Genomic DNA, 25,022 nt, shown 5'->3' with positions numbered 1-25,022 from the left:
CGTCACGGAGCCAGGAGCGGCTACAAGTACGCGATGACGTCACGCGCTGTCTCTTTTGGCACTGCACGCTGCGAGGTGAGGTTGGGTGGCGGCGCCGGGATCACCGGGATAATCCGGGATCATCCGCGGTGCGCGGCCCCCCAGCGCCCCGCTCGCGCGCGGGCAGCCCCCTGCGGTGGTGCCGGGCCCCGCCGGCGCCTCCTGTCCCGCACCTCGCTCGAGAGGGCCCCGGGACGGCGCTTTCCCGGCAAGGCCCCATTGAGGCCGCCGCGCCCCGCAGCGGGGAGCGGAGCCTGGCGGTGGCAGCGCGGGGGGAGGCGTCGGGTCACGCCGGCGAGGAGCGGCTGGGGGCTCTGCGGGTACAAGGCCGAGAGAGCCTCCAGCGTTTCTCGTTGTCTCCCGCAGGATGAAGACCATCCTCAGCAACCAGACCGTGGATATCCCCGAGCAAGGTCAGTCCGCGCGGCGTTTGGGAGGGGCCGGGCGGTGCCGCTCCCGCACTCCGTAACGCGTGTTCGTCTTTGGTTCGCAGTGGGAGTTTCGCTGAAGGGCCGGACGGTCATTGTGAAGGGGCCCCGAGGAACCTTGCGGAGGGATTTCAACCACATCAACGTGGAGCTGTCCCTCCTGGGAAAGAAGCACAAGAAGGTGAGTTCTGCACAGGGCGTTTCGCTGCTCGGAGACAGAAGGGAGCTTTAAAAAAAGCATTGGCGTAAAAACTTTTTGGTGGAGTAGGAGAGTGACCGAAAACGTTCAGTTGCGGGTGTGTTGTTTGGTAGGTTTTGCTTATTCCTGTGTTCCCTGAGAGAGGTTGGTCTGATGGAGGCTTGAGGCCTTCTCGGGCACTCTGGGAGTGAATATGCTGATTTCATTTTTCTGTAGTAATAGTCATTTACAGGGAAAAGAGTTGATCATGGTATGCTATTCTACAAACTGGTTATTTTAGATGATAAAAATCAGTTTATTGAATTTCTAGAAACTGCAAATTTCTTTAGGAGAGCAGATGTTCTGTAAATAAATGCATGTATAAGAAAATAGCTTCTGTTTCACAAAGATGGAATGTTTCATTAAAACAGTGGATATACACACAATGTTTCATTTAAGTTGATTATGCATAGGAGGCAGACTTTAAAACAATATGCTTAGCATTTGCTAATACATCCTTTAGCTCAAGATTCTGTATTTATCTACCTGCGCTGTTTTGAAGACTTGTTAGTGGCAAGACCTGAAAAAAATATTTGTCACATGTCTGAGGGTTAGGATTTAAAAGATAGGAGCCAGGTGGGCTTTTAGTAGTTCTGTCAAAGAAACAAAATAGTTCTGTGGTTTTGTTTGGTGGGCTTTAAGTCCTTTATCTGAAAATTTTATTCCTCATTTGTCACAAAATTATTTTGTTGCTGGTTTTGAAGCGTAGCTGAAAGCTTTGTGTTTTTTGATGCAGCTGCGTGTTGACAAGTGGTGGGGTAACAGAAAGGAGCTGGCAACAGTTCGCACAATTTGCAGCCATGTACAGAATATGATCAAGGGTGTCACTCTGGTAAGTTGTGTTTGGAACCAGGATAACTGCTGCCCTTTTTGTTACTTACAGTGAGAGCCTTTTATTTTATGGAGAAAGAGCATTTCTGAGCATCCAAGATGCAGCTTCTTTCTCCTTTTGTTTTGTCTTGCCTTTGCTGTCAGGCAAGTTCTGGATGTGGAGGAAAGCATGAATGTCTCTTGGGCTCAGTGTCCTACCTTTTTTCAGAAGCTGTTGGTACACCTTGGTTTTGGTTTCTCCTGTAAGCTTCATGCATGTGTTCTGCCTTTTGGGTGTGTTCTGCTTTCAATATCTGGTTATGTCCTGAATCCCAGGGCTTTCGCTACAAGATGAGGTCGGTGTACGCTCACTTCCCAATCAATGTAGTCATACAGGACAATGGCTCACTTGTGGAGATCCGAAACTTCTTGGGAGAGAAGTACATTCGCAGAGTGCGGATGAGGCCAGGTGAGCACTTCTGGAGGCATCTTCTGCTGGTTTTAACTCATCTTTCCAAGCTGCTTTCTTTATGCTCTGCCACTGAGAACGGGAGAGAATAAAGAACTATTGGAGCAGCATGTGCTTGTCTGAATTTATGTAATCTTTTTATGATACCATTCCCATTGCTTAGATTTATTATTAATAGTGTCTTTGTCATTTATCTTTACTAGCTAGAGCTGGCTAGTAACCAGTCTGGAGTTAGTTATTGTAATACAAGGAGTCCAGGATTTACTTTAATCACTGGGAGATCTTAACAGTGTTTATAGGTGGTAACCTGCAAGTGCTTAGTGATAAATTTGTGTTTCTGCTTTAAAACTTTATATGTGAACTAGTTTCATACCACATCATAGTTTTGGTCTTTGAGGTGTTCTAGTTTGAATTTGCTCATTATCTAGGAGCATGCACAATAAATTTCAGAAGTATAATCTTATTAGTTGTTTTTACATCTTGCATACTTGGAGTTTCAGTAAAACGTCTAACAGAAAAGCAGGCAGTTGATGGAGCTTGTTAAACTTCTGAAAGGAGGCAACAAAACCGAGTTCATATTGTCATAAACAGTTGCATAAAGACTGTAGGAAAGACTCCCCTTATCCATTTGTTTTTTTCTAATTCCACCTGGTGAGGGTATGGGTAAGGACATTTAATGTGACTGAAGATGCTTTGAGATGACTGTAGAGCAATGCATTGGACTTGTCCCCAAACACTGGTAGATAACAGTGCAGAGTTACAGGGTTTTTGGTTTACTGTGGGGTGTTAAGGGTAGGTTTGATTATTGTGTTTGATTTTTTTTAAAGTCAGCATTAACTGTTTGTAAAGGGATGGCTGAAAATCTGATATCTGTTGACTGAATAGATGAAACTGTAAAACCTTCTGTTGCTCTCCTTACAAATTCAAGTTTCCTGTTCAATTCTCAAATACCTTTGTGTTTACTCCTTGTGAATATTTGCAGCATTGCTAGTATAAACACAGTACATGACATGACATGGGGCACGTGGTTTTTAATGGCTTTTAGTTGGGGTGACTAGTTTTGTCTTAGTTAGCACAAGCCTGTGGGAAATGGCACCACCTGGCTGACAGAGCCGTGCTGGCAAAAGCACTGGCTTGTACACAGTGTTGCTGGTTGGTGCTCTAATGTTATAATGGCTAAGCAGGAGTATCACTTTAAATCTTTTAAATTTTGAAATGGTGTGACAGAGGACAACCCTGGAATGGATTTGAGGGACTCTCTAACAAAGTCATAGAAGCTAATTATTGTTTTGAATACTAGTGTTTTGTTTAGATATGTAAATTGGGACAGGACATTATTATTGTTTCTTTAATACTCTTAACACCTTCACACAGTGTGGATTATGTGTTTGCCTTTCTATAGGTGTTACCTGTGCAGTATCTCAAGCCCAGAAAGATGAGCTGATCCTTGAAGGGAATGACATTGAGTTGGTCTCCAATTCAGGTTTGTGAAAGTAGATGTGTGGAAAATTGTATGTAAACTTTTATCTGAAGATGTCAGCTTAGCAAATTCTTTAACTCAAACTCTGAGGTAAACAACAGCCGAGTTTTTTTTTTTGCTCTAGTCACTGTAATTGCTTTTCATAATTCCTTACTCTGTTTCTAAGATTGAAGATGTTTTTACAAGTCCGCAGAACCTTCTTTGAGTAATACTTATGGCCTTTTTGGCACCAAACTTCAGCTTTTCAGTTGTACATGTGTGCAGTAATGAAGTGCCACTGCCCTGAGTTGCCAAGATGAGCTTGGTGAAATGCATCCTATTTTCATTAGACCTTACAGGATTTAAAGTTGGTAATTCCTGTCTCTAGATGACAGTCCTGTTTGTTAGTTGAAATACTGGAGTATAAAAAAAGGCTACAAGTTGACTTGGACTTTTTGGTTTTGTGCTAATGATCTCGCTTTGTCCGCAGCTGCCTTGATCCAGCAAGCCACCACAGTCAAGAACAAGGATATCAGGAAATTCTTGGATGGTATCTATGTCTCTGAGAAAGGAACAGTGCAGCAGGCAGATGAATAAAACTCATAGGTTGGTATGATTTTAATACACATTGTACATGTGCTCTGTAGAGATGGGGACTTGACAAGGTTTATCTGCTTCAACACGGCCATGGTTAAACAGGTTCCCAACAGAGATGAAATTGTGTTTGTAAAAGATGTCATAAGGTGCATCGTAGCACTTGAATGTTGTTAGGTCTTTCAACAGCAATTTTACGTCTTTTATCAACTTGGTATTTTGCTACTGTGTGGAGAAGACCTGTCTCTCCAGTGCTGTACTCTGCACTGTCAATGCAAGCTGCAGTGCTGGCTGAGAATTTAAAAGCAGCTGACCTGGCCTGACAAAGTGGTTTACAGCTATATACTGAGAAGATCTCAGACTAATGTTCCTCCTGGTTGGACACTGCCCTCACTAAAATAGTGGACAGCATCCAATTTATATACGAAGGTCTTGCAAGCAGTTAGTATGTAAATGCTGGTAAACAGGTCAGTTTAACAAGGACAACTATTTACGTTGTCTGTGGGCATTTGTTACTGAAGTTGAGTACAGGGATTTGGGGATAATTTGGGAATTTTAACTGCTAAAGAAATCTGATGCATTTCAGCTGTGTGTGATTCCATACATAGCACAAAACACTTGTGCAGAATGAGACAGTCTGACTCGAAAATAAATTCTGTTGTGTGCCTTCAGAACCTAAGCTTGAGGCACAGGATGTAGATGAAGTAAGTTTCATAAACCCTTTCTCTTTTAAATCATCCTCTAGATAGCAAACACTTGCAAGCCTCCAAAAAAAAACTTCTGGGGCTGTTCTAAGTGCCTTGAGAGATAGAACAACTTACGTTTGTTGTACAGTTGAGATGTTGTGTTTGAAGGCATCTTTAAGTAATCTTGTCTGTGTAAAATCAAGCAAATTCTTTTGAGCTATTAATGTCTGTCTTCCATTAAAATCAGATAAATTGACATCAAATAATTATAAACTTTGTTTCACATTTCAACTGCTAAAACCTTTTTAAAAGCTCTTAATGTTTTATTTACAGTTGTCTGGATCCTGATAGAAACTACCATGAGACATTATACCAGCAATGCTGCCAGCTGGTACAAAACCTAAACACCACCAAGAGTTATAATAAAATAAACCGTATTTCATATCTTGGGTTTGTTGTTTTTTGGTTTTGGTTTTTTTTATAAAGAACTAAATGGCGATTGCTTGAACCTGATGGCTTTTGGAGAAGCAGATTGCACACTGGGTCCACACTACCAATGTGTTTTCAAACCATCATACTTCATTCAGACTGAATGAATATGCTCAGAGACTGGTAAGGCAATGTGTAGGCCATGCTATCATGATCTTTCTGTGACAAAGTCATGAAGTGGCATTTTTGAGTCATAGCATTAAGTAGTAGTAAAAGCATTGTTCTCACAGGAGGGAGATCAGTGTTCTTTCACATCTTTTCTCAAGTCTCAGACTTGTGACGACAGAATCTGAAGTAGGTGAAAAACAAAACTGAAATTAGTAGAACTAGATTTGTAAGACCGTTTCAACTAAGTACATAGATAGAAGCAGAAGCCTGGAAGCATGATGCTTTATTTTTATTGCTCAATCAAGAAAACAAAGGACTTGACCTCAAAGCTCGTTCAGAGTGTATTGCTGAGTTTCACAAGCAGTGATTTGTGTTATCTGGGGATACAGCTTTGTTTCTTCACTACTAATCCTGCTAGGTAGCAGCATCTAACTGGGAGGTTGTACTGTTTCTATGCAGTAGTAAAATCCACGTTGTCACTTGCTCCATTCAGTTTGGAAAAAATAAATACTGGGATAATGCAGAAACATACTTGGCAACAGGTTGGTAAAGTATCCCACACATGTTAAGAAATTCCAGAAGATTCCCAAAGATCCACTTGTATAATGACAAGTGCAGTTTATATTCATCACTACTGAGTGGATTAATAGTTACCGTTTATTCAGATGTTCTCTGCTAGTAAAAATTGTTATGGCTGCCCCATCTTGGAGATGAAAAATAGTGACTGTAATGGTTTTGTCTCCAGTTATATTTGCTTATAACCACTACACCTAATCTGTAAGGGATGTCTGTTGGTCAATAAAGGAGTTCATTTGGTTTTTTCTTTCAAGGATATCTTCAGAAGCACGTTTCAATCCTGGTGTTGTACTTAGTTGAAGGTTTGTGGGGTTTAATAACACTTTCTAATCCCTAGCAGCTGCAGTTTTCATGCTCAACAACACTCATAACATGAATACACATCACAAGACACATTAATACAAAAATGCATATCAGTTCTCAAAAGTTGCTCTTTGCAAGTAAAGCTGTTTTAAAGGTTATTCCAAGGCACAGGAGAATCAATTTTTTTAAATAGATGAAGTTGTCTTCTATGTACAGCAGGTGGATAAAAGTAATTTCACCAGAAACAAGTGCCATGGCTCTTCTTCCTGTGAATGTGATTACTTTGTTTTTTGAATGAAATGCTTGGTGTGTGTGACTGGAGTGACTCAGTGCTTTTCCACAGTTGTCTGAGTGGCATTGTCCACTGTTGAATGCAGTGAAGGATATCACTGAAAGTGGGCTTTTGCCCCCTTTTAAAATGAGACACAGCTGCACTTGATGCTTTTTGCCTTAAAACGTTTCCTTCTTTTTCTTTTGTGAAAAAAAATTAAAGCTAAAAGCAAAATGAGGGTAGAGAAAAGGCAGCAGGCAAAGAATATTAATGGCTTCTTCTGAGAAATAAACAAGCAGAGGCTGCATTGCTTTTCGTGGCTAGGGGGGGCACAGACTGAGAAGTCAGCAGGAAAGCCATTGTTGCTTATCAGGCTATTGTAGAATTTTATTGAAGGCTTTCCTTTTGAATCTGAAGTGAAGAATCCAAATCTGGGTTTAGATTTTTCTTCAGTCAGCTTAAATGCATAGTAGCCTTTAATCTTGACTTTGTCAATGTAGTATGCTGAGAAGAAAAAGAAACCAAAACAAAGTGTTAATAGAAACTTATATTTCAAGTAAAACCTGCAGACTTTCTGGTAAGGAGTTCAGATTTCAAATTGTTATCAATTTAAAAAGTGTACTTACATGATAAAATATTTCTAATATTTCTTCTAATACTCAGTTGTCTCAATTATGTAGGAACAGTGCCTTACTGTTTTTAAAAAACCCTTATGATCTGGGAATTTTTGGACCTACCCCACGAAAACTGGATTTGAACAGGATTGGAGCTGGAAGTTAGTTTTCCTGGGAAAAGCCAGATGCTGGTCTTAACTGAAGCCAGCTGCAGTGACCAGGAGCAGTTGCCCATTGGCGCCATGAGAGCAGCCTTCCAAGAATTCCTGCCCTGCTCCAAACTCATCTGCTCATCCCTGCAGCACGCGTGGCTCTGTTACACTGCTGCACCCAAGTGCTAGGTGAAAATACCTAACAAACAGCAGGCCTTGAAGTCATGTGCAAGCAGTGAGCATAGTTGAGCATGTGACCCAGATTAAGAACGTGTAAACGGAGGGGTCATGCTCTCTGAAAATTAAAATGGGAATACTATAATGAAGTACCCTTTAAACAACCCTTTAATTTAATAACTTACTTCCTCTAATAATGTATTCTTTCGTTTGCAGTATGAAATTAGTGTGTAAAATAGCAAATGCTCATTAGTCCTGTAGTAACTGAGAAAGCTAAGCACTGGAGAGAGAACACTTTGTTCCTTAGTGTGTACAAGTAATCTGAAGCCATGCTTAGCCATGAGTAAGATTAGTCTCATTTTTTATTAACTCCTAGAGAGGAGAAACCAGGATACCTAAACTGTGTTTGATGTCAATTGCCTCAGAAAAGCTTTTGAGCCCCATGTCCTGATCAGGATCTCTCTAATGCTCACCAGCAGGGAACAGTGAGGGCAGGGGTGTATTGCACATCTCATTTTGCCTGTATGGTTCAGGTACCAAGGCCTTGCTGGTAACCTCTATCTCACTGCTTTCCTTTAATGATTGGTTGGAGGAAGAGGGAGGGGAGGAGTGAAGTCCCTGTAGCATTTCTCATCCAGTAAGCTCTTGCTGAAGATCATTGCCTTGAATGCTTTTGTCCTCTACCTCCATTAACTCTTACTAGTTTTTTCTCTAAAGTGAAGTAGTAGATTCCATATGTGCCCAGGAGAAAACACAAGAACTAGAGCTGGACTCTCCCTTCAACAGCAACTGGTGCTGCTGGTGCCCTGCTGTGTTTCTTCTGTATGTCCCTCCTGGTCTCTGTGGACTTGCTTGCACTTTCCTGTCCAATGACTTGTTCAGCAAGCAAGGAGGCTCTTGCCTTTCTTTGGAGAGCAGAAATTTTAATAGTCTCTTGGGAGTTGTTGGGCTGAAGTGCCATCTCCTAGTAACTTCTGAGTAACTGCTGTATGTGCATGCCCAAAGAGCTTCTCCCATAGTTTAAACTGGAGGCAGCTGTAGCTGCGTTTTGTGCAAGGCACTTGGTGCTGTTCCTTTGTGTCGTAGCTGCCCTGAGTGGGCCCCTCAGAGGGGCTCAGTGCTGCTGGCTCCTGCATCTGAACCACGACTGCTCTGTCCAGGGCAAGACTTAGCTGTGCCTGGGTCTGAGCCATGGAAATAGCTCTGGGGAACTTGAATCTCCCATGTACTCACCTTTTAAAACCTCTTGTACGTATTTGCCCAAGTAATAATTTCGAAGCTCATCATTGTCTAAGGATGGGTCATCTATTCCATTTGCTGTGATGTAAATGTCAATGTCACCGTAAGTGTTTTTGATCCACCTGAGAACTTTGCGCATTCCCCAAGGCACCACTGTCAAACGAGAAGGGGAGCTCAGGCAGGTGATATCCTGCAGAAATTGAATGTCACGATCAAAGTCATACTGGCTTCCATTCTGAGGTTCGTGAATCACAAATCTGGTGGTGAAATGATTCAGTGCATAAAAGTCAGCTGCACCTTTGACAAGCTGCTTTTCCTCACTTGTGAAAGATGGCAACAAAGTATGTGAGAGGCCTTTTCTGTTTTTAAATGTGATGTATTCCCTCATAATAGCTGGATAGTCCCCTGTCTTAAATATGGGATTGGCAAACCAACCTATTTCAAACTGAAGAAACCTGTTGGCAGCTCTTGAATGAGATTCAAAGAAGGGGTTGGCAGGCTCAGCCCAGTCCGAATGCAGGGACAGGGACACTTTGCCATACTGAGAGGACCGGAACTGCTCGTCGTATATTCTCCAGGCCATGGCATGTGCTAGTAATAAATTGTGTGCTGCCCGATAGGTGTCATTGCTGCTCCTGTTGTAGACACTGCTTAGCTGGTTGGGCTCATTTATTGTAATCCAAAGTTTAACCAAATCACCAAGTTCCCTAAAACATAAAGCTGCGTAGTCTTGAAAAGCATAGGCAGTGGATTGGTTCAACCATCCTCCTGTCTGCAGCAAAGGACCTGGCAGGCCCAGGTAGGTGTGAGTTGGATAATACAAGGTGACCATGGATTGAACGTTGAGTTTCAGGACTTCACTAATCACACATCTGTAATACCTAAGAACTTGCCTGTTGACCACTGACAAATCTCCATTGGGTAAAATTAGTGACCAGTCAAGTGCAAATCTGTAATGGGTGACTTTCATTTTTTCCAGGAGATCCAGTTGCTTTTTAATGCTGACAAAATCTGTGCACTGTGCTGGTCGGGTTTTTAGCTTTACTCCTTCAACTTTGTGCAGAAGCCCATCTCCTGTGACATTCCAGAGATACAAGCTGGAATCGCAGAACTGTGGTGAGGAAGCTGCTGATTCTGCCTGTAAAAATAAAAATACGGTACAATGGGTTTTAATTAAATGAACATAATAGCTGCTTGTAGTCTGCATTTCTGCCTGTGTTTAGCTGTTGATTAGTGCTGGATGTCAGAAGGCCCTGCTTAGATGCTCCAGGGTGAGGAGGATAACCAGCTCACCTATATGGGCTTTATGCTAGTGGTCAACTTATCATTCTGTTCCTTTCCCTATGAAAAACATCAAAATTGCACTTTTTTCTTTCCGATTACACGTGGGCATTTGCCCTGCCACCCGCCTATGTGACACGTTTTCACACAGAGGGCTCTCCCTGATGGAGCTCTCTCTGGTCATGCACACAGCAGTTCTCAGGCAGCTCAGTGCCTCTCAGCTCTCAGTGTTGAGAACAAGCACCAGGGGCTGTACGAGGTGGGCAGAGATTATTTTGGCACTGCTGCTGTGATCAACCGTGTGAAACTGAGGCACAGTAATCTGACACAAACAGCTTGCAGCATTTAGTTGTATCTTTCCTATCTCCTATTAGTTGAAAAGGTTCTGAATAGCATGTATTGTTTTATATTCCAATTTTAAAATGCGTTTTGTAGGTTTCAAAGTACAATATAGTGGAGTTTAAAATATTTAGATTGCTTTTTTTTTTAAAGAAAATATACTTTTTTGTGCTGCTTATTAACAAGATAGAAGCTTAAGTTTTTTACCCCTACAGTTGTTAGTGAATAGGTTAAATTAGGGGATTTTGTTGTTGTTTTTTGAGGCTGATATTTGTCATGGGACTGTCTGTGTGTGATGACAAGAAGGGTATCCCAACACTGGCCATACATACAGTTAGCTTATTTACTAAGTTTAAAGCAGAAACAGAAGAAAAATAAAGTATAAATACGTCTTGTAAGAAGTAGTTTGGACAAAAGGTTATATGATCTGTTTTCTAGTGTGAGCTCAGATAGTAAAACCTCAAGCTTGGTTATCTTCATCTGTGCTCTGTGTCTTTTTAAAGAATGGCTTCTTACCCACTTGTCTAAGTGGCACTCAGAGCCAGGCCTAACCCAGGAATGTGTTTCTGCTGTAGACAAGACCTGGAGCCTGCAGGTCACTCTGCTGCTACCAGTTTAATCACCTTGTCCCTGGCCTTTGTCACTCTCTCCATCAGGCCATCACAAGCATCCCTATGGCCACACTGCAAACTGGATTTGGAAACTCCTGGTTGAAAAATAACCCAGTAACAATTGGTTGGATCAACTTCTTGCTCTGAAATTTCCTCATCTGATCTGCCACATGGAGACATGAGCAGACGGAGGGCCTGGAAAAGCTCCTGCAGCAGGGTCTGTTGGCAGTGTGCATTGAAATCCTTGAATGCAAGGTGCTGTATATGGTCATTTGTTCACAAAGCTGAAGTTGCTGATCACTCTGTTTCCAGTGATCCTTTTAATATTTTATGCTTACCTTAAGAACAGACTCGGTGATACCCCAGGAGAAGTCACAGGAGAACTGAGCTTGCAAGTTTGGGGTAGCATCCTTTGGGAAGAAGCCATTTTCTCGTATGATTTGTTTATAATAAAGAGCAGATGACTTGGGGATCCTTTCCTTTTTTTTACTTTTGAAATCTACATAAAATAATCCACGCCTGATGTTGTAAGCATGTTGCCATTCGAAGCCATCAAGGAGGGACCAGGCTGTGTAACCAAACACATCTATGTTGTCGTATTTAATAGCTGCATAAGAAAAGGTAACATCCATGAGTCTTGTATTTAGTATTCTAACATATATAAGGGATATTTATGAGAAAGGGCTATTTACTTTGAAAATCTTGAGTGTCTTCTCAACATTTGTAGGGTTGTTGACCTGCTGTAATTCATTGCAAAACTGACATGCATATCTTAAGTCTTTATTTACTAAAAAAGAGGTGTCACTAATTCCTTAAGAAATTAAATTACTGTAGGATGCTTTATTTCTGCTCTGAGCAAACAAGAAATATTATACCACATCCAGGTTTGAAGTTGCATTTTACAATTTACCAGTAAAATAGTACCAGTAAAATTAGAAAATCATGAGTTAAAATAAAGGGAGCAACAGTTGATCTGGTTTGTAACTTGTCATGAAGCTAAAACTCTCTTTCTTTATTTGAAAGATGTCTGCAAGCTCAAACATTTGTGAATGTTTACTCAGCTTGTAAATTGAAAAATTAATTTTGTTGGCATGAGACTGTTAATGACTTTAGAGAAGTTGGGTTAGCCATCCTAGAGAGTGTTTTAGTTACATAATAGGTGCAGTGTATGCTGATTTCTTCAGGCAATCTTAATGTCCCTCTTATGAAGGAGTCTAGATACAATCTTTTACATATAATATATGAGAAAGATGACAACACAACTGCTTTCTCAGATGTGGAACCTGATTCTTCAGGAAGGGCAGCAGAGCCTGCAAAGCAGCTTCTCAGCAAACACCAACTGATGTTTTTTACCCATGCAGGCTCGTGCCAGCTGGCAGCCTGGAAGAAAAAGTCCAAACTCCATGGTCAGTCATGTTCAGTGCCTGTTGCCAACTTTAAGCTGGAAATAACACAAGATAACTCCTCACATTAACCTTATAAGGGCTGGAATACCCAAGGTAAAGCAGTGACTGAGTAGGGTTGCTGAGGATTTTGACACAGACAGGTGGATAAGCCATATTTTACCTGCAGTCCACCACAGCAGTAAGCCAAGGAATAAAGATGAAGTTTTCTGGTTTAATCTTTCCCAGTATTGTTTAGCCACATTTTCTCAGGACATTTCATTTTGTATCATTTTGTATTTCCACTGAACTTTCTTGCCCTATTTACACCAGGCTGCAACTTGAGCAGAATGCAGTTTTGCACAGTGCATGTATTGATGCAGCAGAGTTCCAAGGTACCCAGCAGCATGGGCATAGTCCATGGATGTTTCCCTAGCTGCCAGATGAAATCAGAGAGCCCAAGATCTTGAAAATGTGAGTATATGAGAAGCTGATAGATAAGGCCAGAATACTGGAAAGGAGGTGAGGAAATGTAACAAAGCAATACAATGGCATGTATTTTCAAATAAAGCAACTTTTAAATTAGGGAAACCATGGGATAAAGTACAAAAATGTCTGAAAATACTCACTGCAAAATGCAGAGGCAGAGAATGATGTAGAGGATAAAGAGATAAGCTAGAATGGCCTTGCAAGTAAAGATGAGTACTTGATGTCTGCAATGAGAAAGGTTGAACAAATGGAAGCAGACATCTAGGGACAGAGTAAGTGACAACTGAGAACATTTATGTTTGTAGAAGCACATTGAATGGTTGGGGTAAGTTTAATTGTCAGAGCAAAAGATGCCGTGGTATTTGAGATGGTGCATGCTGAGATTTTGTGGCTCTTTAAATGGGTAGGGGGAAAAGTACTATTTTATATACACTTTATGGTAAACAAAATTAAAACTTGGGTGATAGGTAGAGATCTGGCGGATCAGAGTGAGAAGATATTTATAGCATTGTCTGTAGGGACAGTGAAAGGAGAGGGCAGAAACAGGTCAGGATCTTAATTGAGTGTTAGACTGAGGATGAGAAAAGCCTCCTGAAAAACAAGGGAAAGGTTCAGGGCAGAAACAAGGGGCTGAAAGTAGGAAGGGTCAGGACTTAACTAAGCTCCCTATGTCACCAGAGGTGACATTCACAGAAGAAGATCTCAAGGTTTTTCTGTCCCTACTATAGGTGGAGTCTTGGAGTCCTGAAGGAGTAATAGTTTCAGTATGGAAACCCTAACCCTAACCAGCCCTGACCCAATGCAGATGTTGGACTTTAGCTTTCTGGGGCAGGATTTTTTCTGTTTGTACAACACCTAGCACCAGGAGATCCTGATCCATGACTATACTCATGCAGTATAAATAATTAATGATTAACTTTGCTGCCACTATCTCTTAAAAAGAAGATTAAATTATTACAGAGCTAAATATCAAATGATCACAAGTGCTGTCTGAAAGATCCAACAAGTAATTTCTGTACAAACCTTGTAAAACCTTATTAATGAAGTTTTTCATCATGTAGATGGCTGTGGTGTCATCTGTTTTCACATGGCTGTCAGTGAACCAGCCATTCTCTGCAATCAAGATTCGAGGACTGTTGTATTCCAGTTTAATCCAGTTCAGTACTTCCCTCAAATTGAGTGACAAATTTTGTCCCATTTTTGGTAGAGTGTTTGGAGGTTTAAAGTTACTAGGACCAAAGGAAAACGCAAAGAAGTCAGCTGTTCCTTTTATGTATTTTTTTTCATCTTCGGTAAAGTGTGGCAAAAACAAGAATTCATTTTTTAGTTCTTCTGGATAATCCCCATCCCCGTGGATAGGTTTAGCAAACCATCCGAGTACTCTCTCCATAGACTTCTGACATTTGGAAATGTCTGACTCATCTTCCAATCTGTTAGGTTCAATCCAGTGGGATCCCAATACTATGGATATCATCCCCTTCTGAAAGGGTTCAAAGTGTTCTTTGTAGGTATGCCAAACCTTTGCATGAGCCTGATGAGAAAAAAATAGTATTAAATTGTAACTCTAATAAATCTCTTGGTGCTTTGGCAGCTAGAGAGGCAGGTAGCTCCATCTGAGTCACTGCAGGCTTATATGGAAGTATCAGTTAAGGCACAGGAATTACCCTGCACAGTTGAATGGGCAATCTCTGTTACCCTGCAAGGTTCCTTGGGATGAAGGCAATGCTCAATAACTCGTGTGCTGTTCCTATGACATGTTAGGGCTGTGGCTTTTTGCCTTTTAACATATGTCTAAATTTCAGGAGAGATCTCAGCAGGGATGAGAATAGCTCTAGGGATTTGAACCCTGTGATCTAGCCAGTTCTGAGTCTTTCTTTGTCAAACGGTGATTCCTGATATGGTTAAAATTTCAACGCATCTTTACAATTATTCCATCAATTATGCATCTTATATGATATTTCATTTGTCAGTGGTGACTGTGCTACTAACTGCTCTGTGCTCTAGGGGTTACCTGGACTTATTCTGACTAAACCACATCAACCTCATTCCTCTTCTTGGGATTTAGTCTAGTCATAAGAGCAAGTGTTCAAGTTTTGATACTTGCACAATCCCTAAATGTAAAAACTTGGGCAAAGGACCCAGCTGTGAAGTTTGAAGCCAAATGTCAACTTAGACAGTTCTGAGTGAGAATTTTGTTCAGGATTTTAGTTAATTTCTTCTTTGAAATGGCCAATGCACTGTATCACATCTTAGTACTTTTCTGATTATCGTAATGTTTTAGAAATCATAGCATTATCACACATCACAATTAGCTTCAAATGTCATATTATTAATTACTTAAATAAGGGCACGCAGCAGACAAAGCTTACACAAAACCAGAAATACATGGGAGACTGAGGAACCACTAGCATTGTCAAAGTCCTATAAGGAAACAGGACAGGTAGGTCAGAGAAGAGTGACTCTGGACTGCAGTGTGAATCACATCAGGTGATCTGACACGGGAGGGAAGCTGACCTCTCCCAGCTGAAGAGTTGTCAAGTAACTCAGAGTTTACCTTATGCCTGTAGTGTGGCTTTATACTCTTAAGCTGGAAAGAAAATAATAGTTTGCACCCAGAAAAAAACATTAGGAGCATTGTGAAACACTGAGTGCTGAGTTAGATTGCCATCATTACTAATCCAAACAGCATTGCTTACCTTTGACAATAATTTCAGTTAATTTATCTAGAAACACACAGCCTTGACAGTTTAAAAGATCTCCAAAAGGCCTGATGTCAGGTAGGTATTTGTTTAAGCTGGGGAGTACCAAAGAATTACAGTTTGTGAAATTTTGTGTATCAGTTGTTTATGGTTTCTAAGGTCATGCTTGTAACATTTGTTCAAGGTCTGTCTTTGAAAATACTGATAAAGCGACACTAACCTTTGAAATGCAGGTTTTGTAGCTGGAGAGGGAAGCCAGCAAAAATGGATTCATGAGGCAAATTGCAAGATAGATTTAAAGTATTATAAAATGGATTTCTTAGCAGCCTCATCAGAAAATTTAAGTGGCCGGTGCCATCTCCTCAGTTGCTCTCCCTGTCCTCTTCTGAACGTCCCTCCAACCTGGGGTGGCTGCTGGGGCCAGGCTTACCTTGTGCTCTGCCTCTAGTGTTTTCTCACCTTGTTTGTACACTTTTTCTCCAGACACAGCCCATGAACACCACTGTTGAACGAGAGGAATTTGGCTGCATTGGCTTAATAAGAAACCCCCCACTGCACTCAGCTGCATAATGCACAGGGCCAAGAACCAGGACAATAGCATCAGGAAAATCATAGCAATCACACTTTTCCAGGTGAGGTGGAGAAAGATGGCTTTACCAAAAAACCAGCTAATTAGAATACAATATTAACATGTAAAAGCCAGTCAGGGATAACTCATATTCACCCACATCTTCAGGAGGTGATTAGAAGAATATTAAGTTCCTATTAAAAACAATGTGTACAGTAGAGAGTACAGCCACAGGTATAATTCTAGAGGACTAGACCTCAAGTATAAATAAGTACATTTAATATGAGTCAAGATAGAATCCTCATATACAAATTTATATGTATCACTGATGACTTAATTCTGAGGATTAACTCTTACTGTAAAAAGCTTGTCACTGTCTATAGTAAGGGTTTTACAGACATAATAGACAGTATAATTTGCTTGCCTATAATTCTGTTTTGAGTTGTTAATTATCTGTAGAAAAACTTAATATTCTCAGATAGAAGGTGTTTGCTAAGTGCAAACTATTACTGATGGAATTATATATGATTTATATAATTTGGTTTTTAAGACCAGATACTAAACATATGTGAATTTAAAAGCTGTATCATACATCAAATTGGGTATTTTCAGTAAGTCTTGGCTAATCTTTTTTCAGTTAGAGTTTAATCCCTAATCTTTCACTTTCCTTGTTAGAGCAAGGACAAATGTCAAGGCTAAATACACAGTTAAAGTAGGATCAATATTGGGTATTTATTCTAGATACGTATGACTCATTAATTTCAGCATATTTTCCTGGTATTAATGTAGAAAATATTCCTTACTCTTAAAAGTCACAGAGAGTGCTATGTCAGTTAGTACCAAGCCCGTGAAAAGGCTAGACTAGTCAACTTAATAAACTGAAGACAACAGTATTGTTCTTCTCTCTTTTGAAATACTCTCATACTCCTTCAAATTCTGACACTGTAATTGAACATATGTGTATGCAAATAGCTTTCAACAGAAAGGGCAATACTTAAAAATTCTTAAGATACTTGAGTCAAGCAATCTGAACAGGAATAAGAATACAAAACAATGTCAGGGGTATATGGAGTTATTTTAGTGTACTGGAAATCAAGAGCATTTAGGAAAACTAGAATTGAAAAAATGCTACTAAAATTATTTGGGCTTTTTGTTTACTTGTTTGGTGTTTAAACCATGAAGAACTAGAATATAGAGTCCGATGATGATGACGTTACACTTCAGAAGAAGGGCAGGGGTGAGTGGCTTATTTGGAGAGTGTATTTCTGCTCTGTTTTTGGTCTGTGGTAAAGATGCCCCATCGTCAGTAGAACTAAACCCTTTCTTTTCCAAACTGAATCTCAGTCCTTGTGAGGGATTGCCTACATCTCGAGATGCAGGTGACTCCACTTCTTGAGGGGGTGTTACGAAGGACCGAGGCTTTGCTATCAAATTTGTTGTATGTTAACTGTCCTGCATTTGGATTGTGTTTTCCCTGATGATTACCAAGAAATCTAAGAAAGCTAACCTGAAAATAACAAATCCTCAAAAAACGATGAATCAGTGCTGAATTTTACATCATCACTGATAGCTACTACTATTTGAAAAATCTTTCAGCAAAAACATTTACAAGAATAGACGATTCTGGAGTCCACTCTGGAGCCATACTTGAGGGTGACAGGTTTCCCTTCTCCTGTAAGAAATACCAGGTGCTGTTTCTGCATCCTGAGGAAAGGAGTCTCATTTGGGAGAAGGAAAGGAAGTGTCTGGTAGGACACAGAGGTAAGAATTATTTCCCATTTATGAAGTAGAAATTTGTTTATAAGGAGAATGAATTATAGGGCTTTCCTGGAGCATACTCATCCACAGATCCCAAAGTCAGCAGTGTCCATGAAGAGATCCTAGCACAGTGAGATCTATCAAAGAGCCAGGAGTAATGCAGCTGGGCACAGAAAAGAACCTGATCTGCAATGGACCCATAAGGACACACCAGGCATGAAAGTGAATTTATTATTTTTTCCAAGTATGTGATGAAGACATTTATTAGGGAGACCTCATTATGGCATTTGTCTCCTGGGCTTTTCTGCCAGATGGAAAAGGGTGTGTATAATCTCTAACAGGAAATTAAAAAAAAAAAAAAAAGAGCTCCTTTCTGCCTACTAGCAAAGGCAGAACTTCCTGGAGGACAGTGATACAGAGGAGGAAAAGATGACACGTTGGTCTGCACTTGTGGTATTTACAAACCTCAATCCAAGTATGAAGGAACATAACTAGAAATAGAGAAAATGGTAATAATATATCAGGTATACATTTCACATATGTCCAGCCACAGTGATTCATCTGCTTCGTATTTTCTTGCTTCTTGTCAGATTTATTTACTGATAAATCAAAGAAATCCATCTAATTTTTCTGCATGCCATTTTTTCTTCTCTGTTTCAGTATGACATCTGCCTCAGGAGCAAGCTCATAGTTTTTTTTATTTTCTTTGGTGTGTCTTTCAAATGTTGCATAGCAAGTTACCTGTTATCATTAATTGTTTTCTGATGTTGCCTTTGTGAAGTGCAGTCTCTTTAATGAAGAACAGAAATACACTGGCCACTTGCAGTCTCTTTAATGAAGAACAGAAATACACTGGCCACTCTCCATCTGGTGTAAGATTCCACATTCTCCTTTTCTTACTCATAATGACCATGCAATTGAAGAGAGATTTATCTAAGAGACTCCCTTAGCAATTTATAATTAATAAGCATCAAAGTTCAGATTCCCTATTAATTTCCATAGAAGTAGTATTGAGTCCTTTGAAATGGTCAGTAGCAATGATGACCCTCTGTGTATGAATAGAATACATAGTAACATGCAAATGTGTTTTTAAAATTGAATTTTTTTAAACTGAAATTTGAAATTATTCTTCTGGATTATTTTCCCAGTGTTGATCTCCTGCCTAGCAGCTTTTGATTCTGCATTCACTACCTCTCTTTACAGATCTTGAATAGCAAGGCCCATGTAAAAGGCAGGGATATCTCTTAAGTAGATGAATCTGGGGCATTCCCTTAACAGGATGCAAGGCTTGGAGGGGAGCACAGGTAGGAGGTGACTCAGCATCAGCAATTCAGTGCCAGAGCTCTGGGGCTGGATAAAGACAGACCAACCCTACTTTTGTTGGAAAGACTTAATAAGATCATTATCTGCCTAGTTACCTACATGAATTCATTAATGGAAGCAGATAATTTTTTAGTAAGTTCTAAAATGCATCTCATCATGGAGATGATCCTTGAGATCCTCTTCCAACCTGGTATTATATGAACTTTTCCATATGCCAGACAGTTATTTGGGTTTTAAGGCTTTGTATTGCTTTTGAAAGCAATAAAATTGATAGTTTAAAACTAAGAGAAATTTCTTCAGCCCTTTTCTCGGGACACAAAGATCTCCAGAAACTTTCAAATTGTTCTTACAATAAAATAATCCAAAGTCCAAAAAAGCAGAGGTTTGTGGTTTGTTATATTGTTTTTGTGACTCTATTAAACTTAGCTTCAGGTTATGATTGATATATCACATAAAAACACTCTTTTATATAAACAATGATTAGTTCTGATAACACCATGACTGCAACAATACACAAGGAAATTAAACTAAAAGTAGGATTCATGCGAGAATTTAATTTAGTTTCTCCAAAGATATTACAAAAAGGTTTGAGAATGATTTTCAGCAAATTGCTGTGCAACACTGTGGTGGTCAGATTAGCTTCATTTCAGCATTACTGACCTGTTTTTCCTGCTCTGTGTATTTAATGAATGGACCTGGTTTGTGTACAGGGTGGCATTGAGGACCATGTCTGTCAACAGCCTGTCCAAAAATGAAGCCTTGACATGGACAAGAATGTGGTTCTTCCTAAAGCTGATGACATAAATGACAATCTTTTCAAGAGCTTTAACAGGCTTTGCTTCACACTGCCAAAACTGACATTTTGGTTGATCTTTTATTTTGGGGATAATGTTCTTGGTTTGCAGTGGGAAATTAGAAGGTAGCCATAATACAGTGTCTGAGAAACAGACCAGTATATACCAGTCATTAAATAAACACCCATGTGAAATCTTTTTAAAGAGAGAATCTTATATAACTTTTCTTGATTCTCAAAGGAGAGATATTTCATAGCACATGAATCCTGATTGTGCATCAATACATTCTATTAACACTGTATTGTCAACAATGCAAAATAAACTGAACATTTAAACATCCACACAAATCTCTGAGAAAGATTCTGGCTGGTTGGCTTGGAACATATAATACCAGCTGTGACTTCTGTGGAATGGCTGGCTGGCATTACAGTTTATTAAGAGAAATAAATAATTATATCTAAAGATAAGAAGAATTGACTCATATCGACTGGTACCTCAAGAGTTTCCATTCCATCTCTAACCCCAACCAGGAAACTCCAGCTCCTCAAATACTTTTCTACAAATTCGAGATTTTTGATTGATCTCAAATCTAAAATCTTCAGAAATTTTACAGTGGTACAGGAGAGAACGGCTAACACTTTAGGTAATGTTCATGGGGTTGTAAGAAGGGTACTACAGGAAAATAATTTCTGCCCAAGGAAAATAAAACAGTAATTAAAGGATTGCGTGCTGCTCAAAGTCTCCTTAACTCTTTTATCCAAATGATTTATTTTATACTCTGGAACAAGAAGCAATTATCAAATCAAGTCTGAGAGACAAATAATATTGACTAAGAGAATTAGGTCAGTAATTTGTGTATCAGACCCAGCTGTGCTTGGCTTCCTGGAAAATCCAATTGATTCTTTGGCAGAGGAATATTGCTCCCTGTGTGTGGTGTGCTGCTTCCATGGATTTTACAGAAAGTGCAGAGAGTGCCTAGTTGGTACTCCACATTAGATTGTGACACTCAGAAATGAAGGCAAGAAATACTGCAAACTTCTATCTTTTACATGCATTGTATGAAACAGCACTTGAAAATAAAAAGAATGATTTGGCATCAGTTTTCTTTCAGATGCTCCACAAATCTTTACAGTTAAATCATTCTTCTGCTAAGTCTGAAATCAGTTTGTGGCTCAGGATGCTTGACAACTTTTCTGTGTGTAAAACTTTTATTGACTGCAGTGTGACTTTTTTGAAAAACGATGTTCTGAAGGTTCAAGGCCAAAAGCAGATACAAGAATTTGTCAGTTGCAGAATATTTTAACTACTCTGGCAAATAATTTTTTCCCGCATGCATACCTCTTCCTGTAGGATAAACTCATTCAGATTTATTTGTTAATTACATGTATAATGTATGGCAAGTTGTAGAAAATTTTTCTTTGTGACCGTTAAGAGTAGTCTCAGCAGGGGGAATTATACTGGCTGCAGAGATGGAATAGTGACCTGCTCTGTAAAGTACTTTGAGCACAGCAGATGCAAAAAATACCATACATCATGGAAGTAATTTGAAACTCTCAAGTATTGAAGAGGACATTTGCTTTCTTCTGAACCTAAGAAGTGCCAATTTTACTAGTTTAGAAGCAAACATTTTGCAATATGATCTTACTAAGCTAGAACCAATCATACTTACATATACATGCTCTGTGGCCAGTAAAATTGATTCAATATGCAAGTACAAATGAATTTCCTTTTAAACTAATAGAATAGTCATTTCAGTATGGCCAAATCTGTTTAACTAAATGTAAAGAACAAAGAATGCTCTTTAATAGTTAGAATTTGTATGTAAAAGCTAATTTAAATAAAATAATTAATAAGCACTTTAAAACAAATAATGACTGAGTCAGCTGTTGTGACAAGCAATAAGATCAAAGTGAGGATTAACAGAAAGATTGCTTTAGCTAAAGGATATTTCTCAGTGCTTTCACAGTAGGTGATTTTTAAAAAAAACATTTATCACAAGACCAATTCCTCCTGTTATTTCCCACAGCAGTGCAAGATCAATTTGTAAAATCTTATTATACTGTACCTTAATCAAATTGTGTCCTACTGAGTAGACAGTTCTTATTTTCCCTCTCTCTCCTGGAGCATGAATACCTGTGCCATATCCATGCCAAGCAATTAAATACGGATTGTGGATTGTAATCCAATACTTAACACGGTCCCCAAAGGTCTGGAAGCAAAACGTGGCATAGTCATTGAAGATATCAATCATGGATTCATTTTTCCATCCCCCGTATTTTTCTTGTAGCATCAAGGGCAGGTCCCAGTGGTACAGTGTAATCACAGGGTCAATATTTCTGTGTAGTAAAGAGTCAATAAGGGTGTTATAATACTGAAGTCCTTTTTCATTGGGAGCTGCCACCACTCCAGTGGGGAAAAGCCTTGACCATGAAATTGAAAACTGATAAAAAGTAACTCCCAAAAAATCCAGAGCAGACAAATCTTTGTCCAACAAGATGTAACTGTCACTGGAGGTGCCTGTGCTGTCAGCATCCCTGAACTCCGAGTGGGTGAAGTGGTCCCAGATGGAGGAGCCTTTCCCGTCCTTCCTCCAGCTGCCTTCCACCTGGAAAGCTCCTGTCCCTACACCCCAGAGAAACTCTTTGGGGAACGTGTCATATAAAAACATCTGTGTTTCACTCACGGGGCTGAAGTGGGAGTCCTTTTTCCACACAGATCTTCCCTCTCCAGCAAACCCAGTAACTATCCTTATGAAAAATAATGTCCAAAAAGCAACAATCTTCTCCAGTCGTTGGCCAAGCATTATGCCAGTTTATAGTGGCAGTGTTAAAAATCAGATTTCTTGTGCTGATGCAGAAAAAATTCCATTCTTTTGCTGGAGTCCACGCCGTGCAGACTGTCTTCATTTGCCACAAGCTGCTGGAGTGACTTATCAAAGCTTCACTAAAAGCTTGTGATTGTAAAAGCCCTGTCAATGATTAGCCTGAACTGTGAGATGTAGAGCGGGTCAGAGAACGGTGTAATTTATAGGGAGGTGGCCTCTGTATGACCACTGAGACACCTACCTGGCTTCTTACTGCAGGCTGCCTGAACAACAGAAATGCTAGGAACTAATTTGTCATCATTTAAAGGTCAGTCATTCAGGTGGGATAATATAGATGACAGAGGGTCTAAGAAGCTATCACATCCTTTATTTCTTGTGGAGCTGTATTTCGAGGAAGCATTAATTCAATTCACACTACATAATCACCAATTTTAAGGAGATGTATCTTATCTGTGTAATTGGATGGCTGGAAGGCTAGTGCATCATTTCTCAGTCCTACCCTGCTCAACCAACCTACTTCTCCTGAAAAACTCTTCCTGGACTGGTGGGAAATTTTGTTGTGAACAAGAGATATACACACATCCAACTAACTATATAAAATCACAAAGCAAGTCAATATTTCTTTCAAACACATGCAACCATTTTTCTATCCTATATAAAAGTCTCCTATACAGCACTACACACAGCAGCAGTACAAAATCGAAAGGGGACTATTCCAGTTCTTACACAGTTTTCCTAGATTTCTTCAAATAAACACAATTAGCAAAGATAATTAGCCCTGGAAGATGCTATTTCAGTATTGACTAATTTAATAATTCATATATGCAGCTGGAGCATCAGTACAGAAAATATTTATAGAGCAATTTTGGAGTATAATTTAATCTTTTAACACATTTAGCAACAGTATATATGTTGAGATATAGTCAATTTACTCAATATAGAAAGACTGATATCTGCCATTTTTGTTTTTCTTGAGGTACAGTAATATAAAGTCTGTCCATATAGTAATAGAAACTGAGCACAGCTCCAGAAGAGCCTTGAGGAACAACATAGAAATATGAAGTAATTTTGCATGCAAGAAAGATACACACTGGAATCTGAACATGGGAACAATAAATCACCAGAGCAGAGCACTCTGCTTAGATGAATTAGCCCTGCTGCCATGTAGGACATGAAAGTCCAGATGCACTGCTGGGCTTCTGCTGCTTTACTGCTCCTGCTGCCTGTGAGAGCATGCTCGCAGCACTGCAGAATACCACTGACATATACCTTTAATTTATCAGTAAAGCTGATTAATTAATACAAATGGAAGCCAGTTTATTTATTTTTAGGATAAACAACAAAACGTCCGTGTTTGTAAGCATTTCTCTGCAGAGCTTTTACAAGAAACATATTCACCACAGATGAAGATAAAAGCTCCCACTGACATCTTCTGCACTCCAGGTACCTGGTGGTGGGGTAGCCACACATCTAACATGAGCTTCTCTTACCTGAAGTAATTGACCTGCATTTCTCAGCCAAGATCCTACCACACACAGGCAGCTTGGGAACAAGAGGAGCAGGCAGGGACTATACAAAGTTGGTTCACAGTACTTACTGACATGTTCCTTTTTTGTTCTATGGAACAGCATTTAAAATGCTGTTTGATAGTTATTGCATCAACATCATCTTTCTATTTTGACATTTAAAAGCATTGATTTTATGTATGCTACTTCATGAAAGAAAACCCAAGTACAAGTTGTTGTCAATGCCACTACACTTCTAAAGCAGCTAGTCACCATCATTGAGAGATGCTCAAGTTCCAAGTACCCACAACCACTTTGTAACCCCATGGGCAATCTGTGGGCAAGGGAAAGGCAACAGGCTTCTCCTCACTAAATACAGCAGTGTTAGTACCACTGGCACGTGGATGCAGACAGTGTGTTGCACCTGCCTGAGATGTGTAAGGTGCTCTCAGATGCTTGGTCTGTATAAGGTTATGAACTGTGCTTCTTTCCTTATTATTGACATGACTGGGAGCATGCTATAATCATGGTTTGAAAGTGTTTCAATGATTCAAGCCTCTGTGAATCCAGTTTCTTACTACTTGGTCATATTTAACTGTTTGAGCTGTAATTTCACTTCATGAAATTAAAAGGGAAGCAGTTTAACTGATGAGAATCATATAGTGACTTGAATTTGGAAGGAAGATTTCATTATCTGAGCGAAGACTTGGGGAAAGGAAATACTGTGACTGTTAATTTGGAAGGCAAACAGCACAGAAGAGTGAGATGTGATCAGGGGCTATTGGGAAGTGAGGGTG

General features: G+C 39.8%; 2 protein-coding genes and 1 long non-coding RNA gene across 4 annotated transcripts; 2 read left to right on the top strand and 1 right to left on the bottom strand.

The window, feature by feature from the left end:
* On the top strand, positions 1-5,167 carry RPL9 (ribosomal protein L9). 2 transcript variants are annotated; one of them, XM_014871048.2, is made up of 8 exons: positions 1-75; positions 406-452; positions 533-648; positions 1,442-1,537; positions 1,852-1,984; positions 3,387-3,467; positions 3,934-4,049; positions 5,057-5,167. In XM_014871048.2, exons 2-7 carry the CDS (start codon positions 407-409, stop codon positions 4,038-4,040), a joined length of 579 nt encoding a protein of 192 aa, XP_014726534.1. In that variant the 5' UTR covers positions 1-75; position 406; the 3' UTR covers positions 4,041-4,049; positions 5,057-5,167. The 2 variants fall into 2 exon arrangements, with proteins under 2 accessions (XP_014726534.1, XP_088019408.1); XM_088163282.1 differs by having other exon boundaries at positions 5,036-5,167.
* Positions 4,106-23,553, bottom strand: KLB (klotho beta). The gene is made up of 5 exons (XM_014871047.2): positions 21,962-23,553; positions 13,778-14,285; positions 11,222-11,490; positions 8,647-9,790; positions 4,106-6,974 (listed from the first exon to the last, which is right to left on the bottom strand). The coding sequence occupies exons 1-5, from the start codon at positions 22,697-22,699 to the stop codon at positions 6,613-6,615; spliced, it is 3,021 nt and encodes a 1,006-aa protein (XP_014726533.1). The 5' UTR covers positions 22,700-23,553; the 3' UTR covers positions 4,106-6,612.
* Positions 14,821-22,830, top strand: LOC148223903 (uncharacterized). Its single transcript, XR_015803073.1, has 2 exons — positions 14,821-16,085; positions 17,618-22,830. It is a non-coding gene; the product is annotated as an uncharacterized LOC148223903 (long non-coding RNA).
* Positions 23,554-25,022: the final 1,469 nt, after the last annotated feature.

This window comes from Sturnus vulgaris, chromosome 4, assembly GCF_052056855.1.
Source record: "Sturnus vulgaris isolate bStuVul1 chromosome 4, bStuVul1.hap1, whole genome shotgun sequence".
Taxonomy (NCBI): Eukaryota; Metazoa; Chordata; class Aves; order Passeriformes; family Sturnidae; genus Sturnus; species Sturnus vulgaris.
The sequence above is the reverse complement of the archived record's forward strand: the minus strand, read 5'-3'. Positions and strand labels throughout refer to the sequence as shown.

Bases quoted from the DNA above. Each gene is read 5' to 3' on its own strand.
- RPL9 (XM_014871048.2), top strand. From the start codon at position 407: ATGAAGACCATCCTCAGCAACCAGACCGTGGATATCCCCGAGCAAG. The intron at 453-532 runs GTCAGTCCGCGC...TTTGGTTCGCAG, and splicing joins CGTGGATATCCCCGAGCAAG to TGGGAGTTTCGCTGAAGGGC. The intron at 3,468-3,933 runs GTTTGTGAAAGT...CTTTGTCCGCAG, and splicing joins TGAGTTGGTCTCCAATTCAG to CTGCCTTGATCCAGCAAGCC.
- KLB (XM_014871047.2), bottom strand. From the start codon at position 22,699: ATGCTTGGCCAACGACTGGAGAAGATTGTTGCTTTTTGGACATTATTT. The intron at 14,286-21,961 runs GTACAGTATAAT...TTTTCTCATCAG, and splicing joins TAGGACACAATTTGATTAAG to GCTCATGCAAAGGTTTGGCA. The intron at 9,791-11,221 runs GTAAGCATAAAA...TTATTTTTACAG, and splicing joins TCACCGAGTCTGTTCTTAAG to GCAGAATCAGCAGCTTCCTC.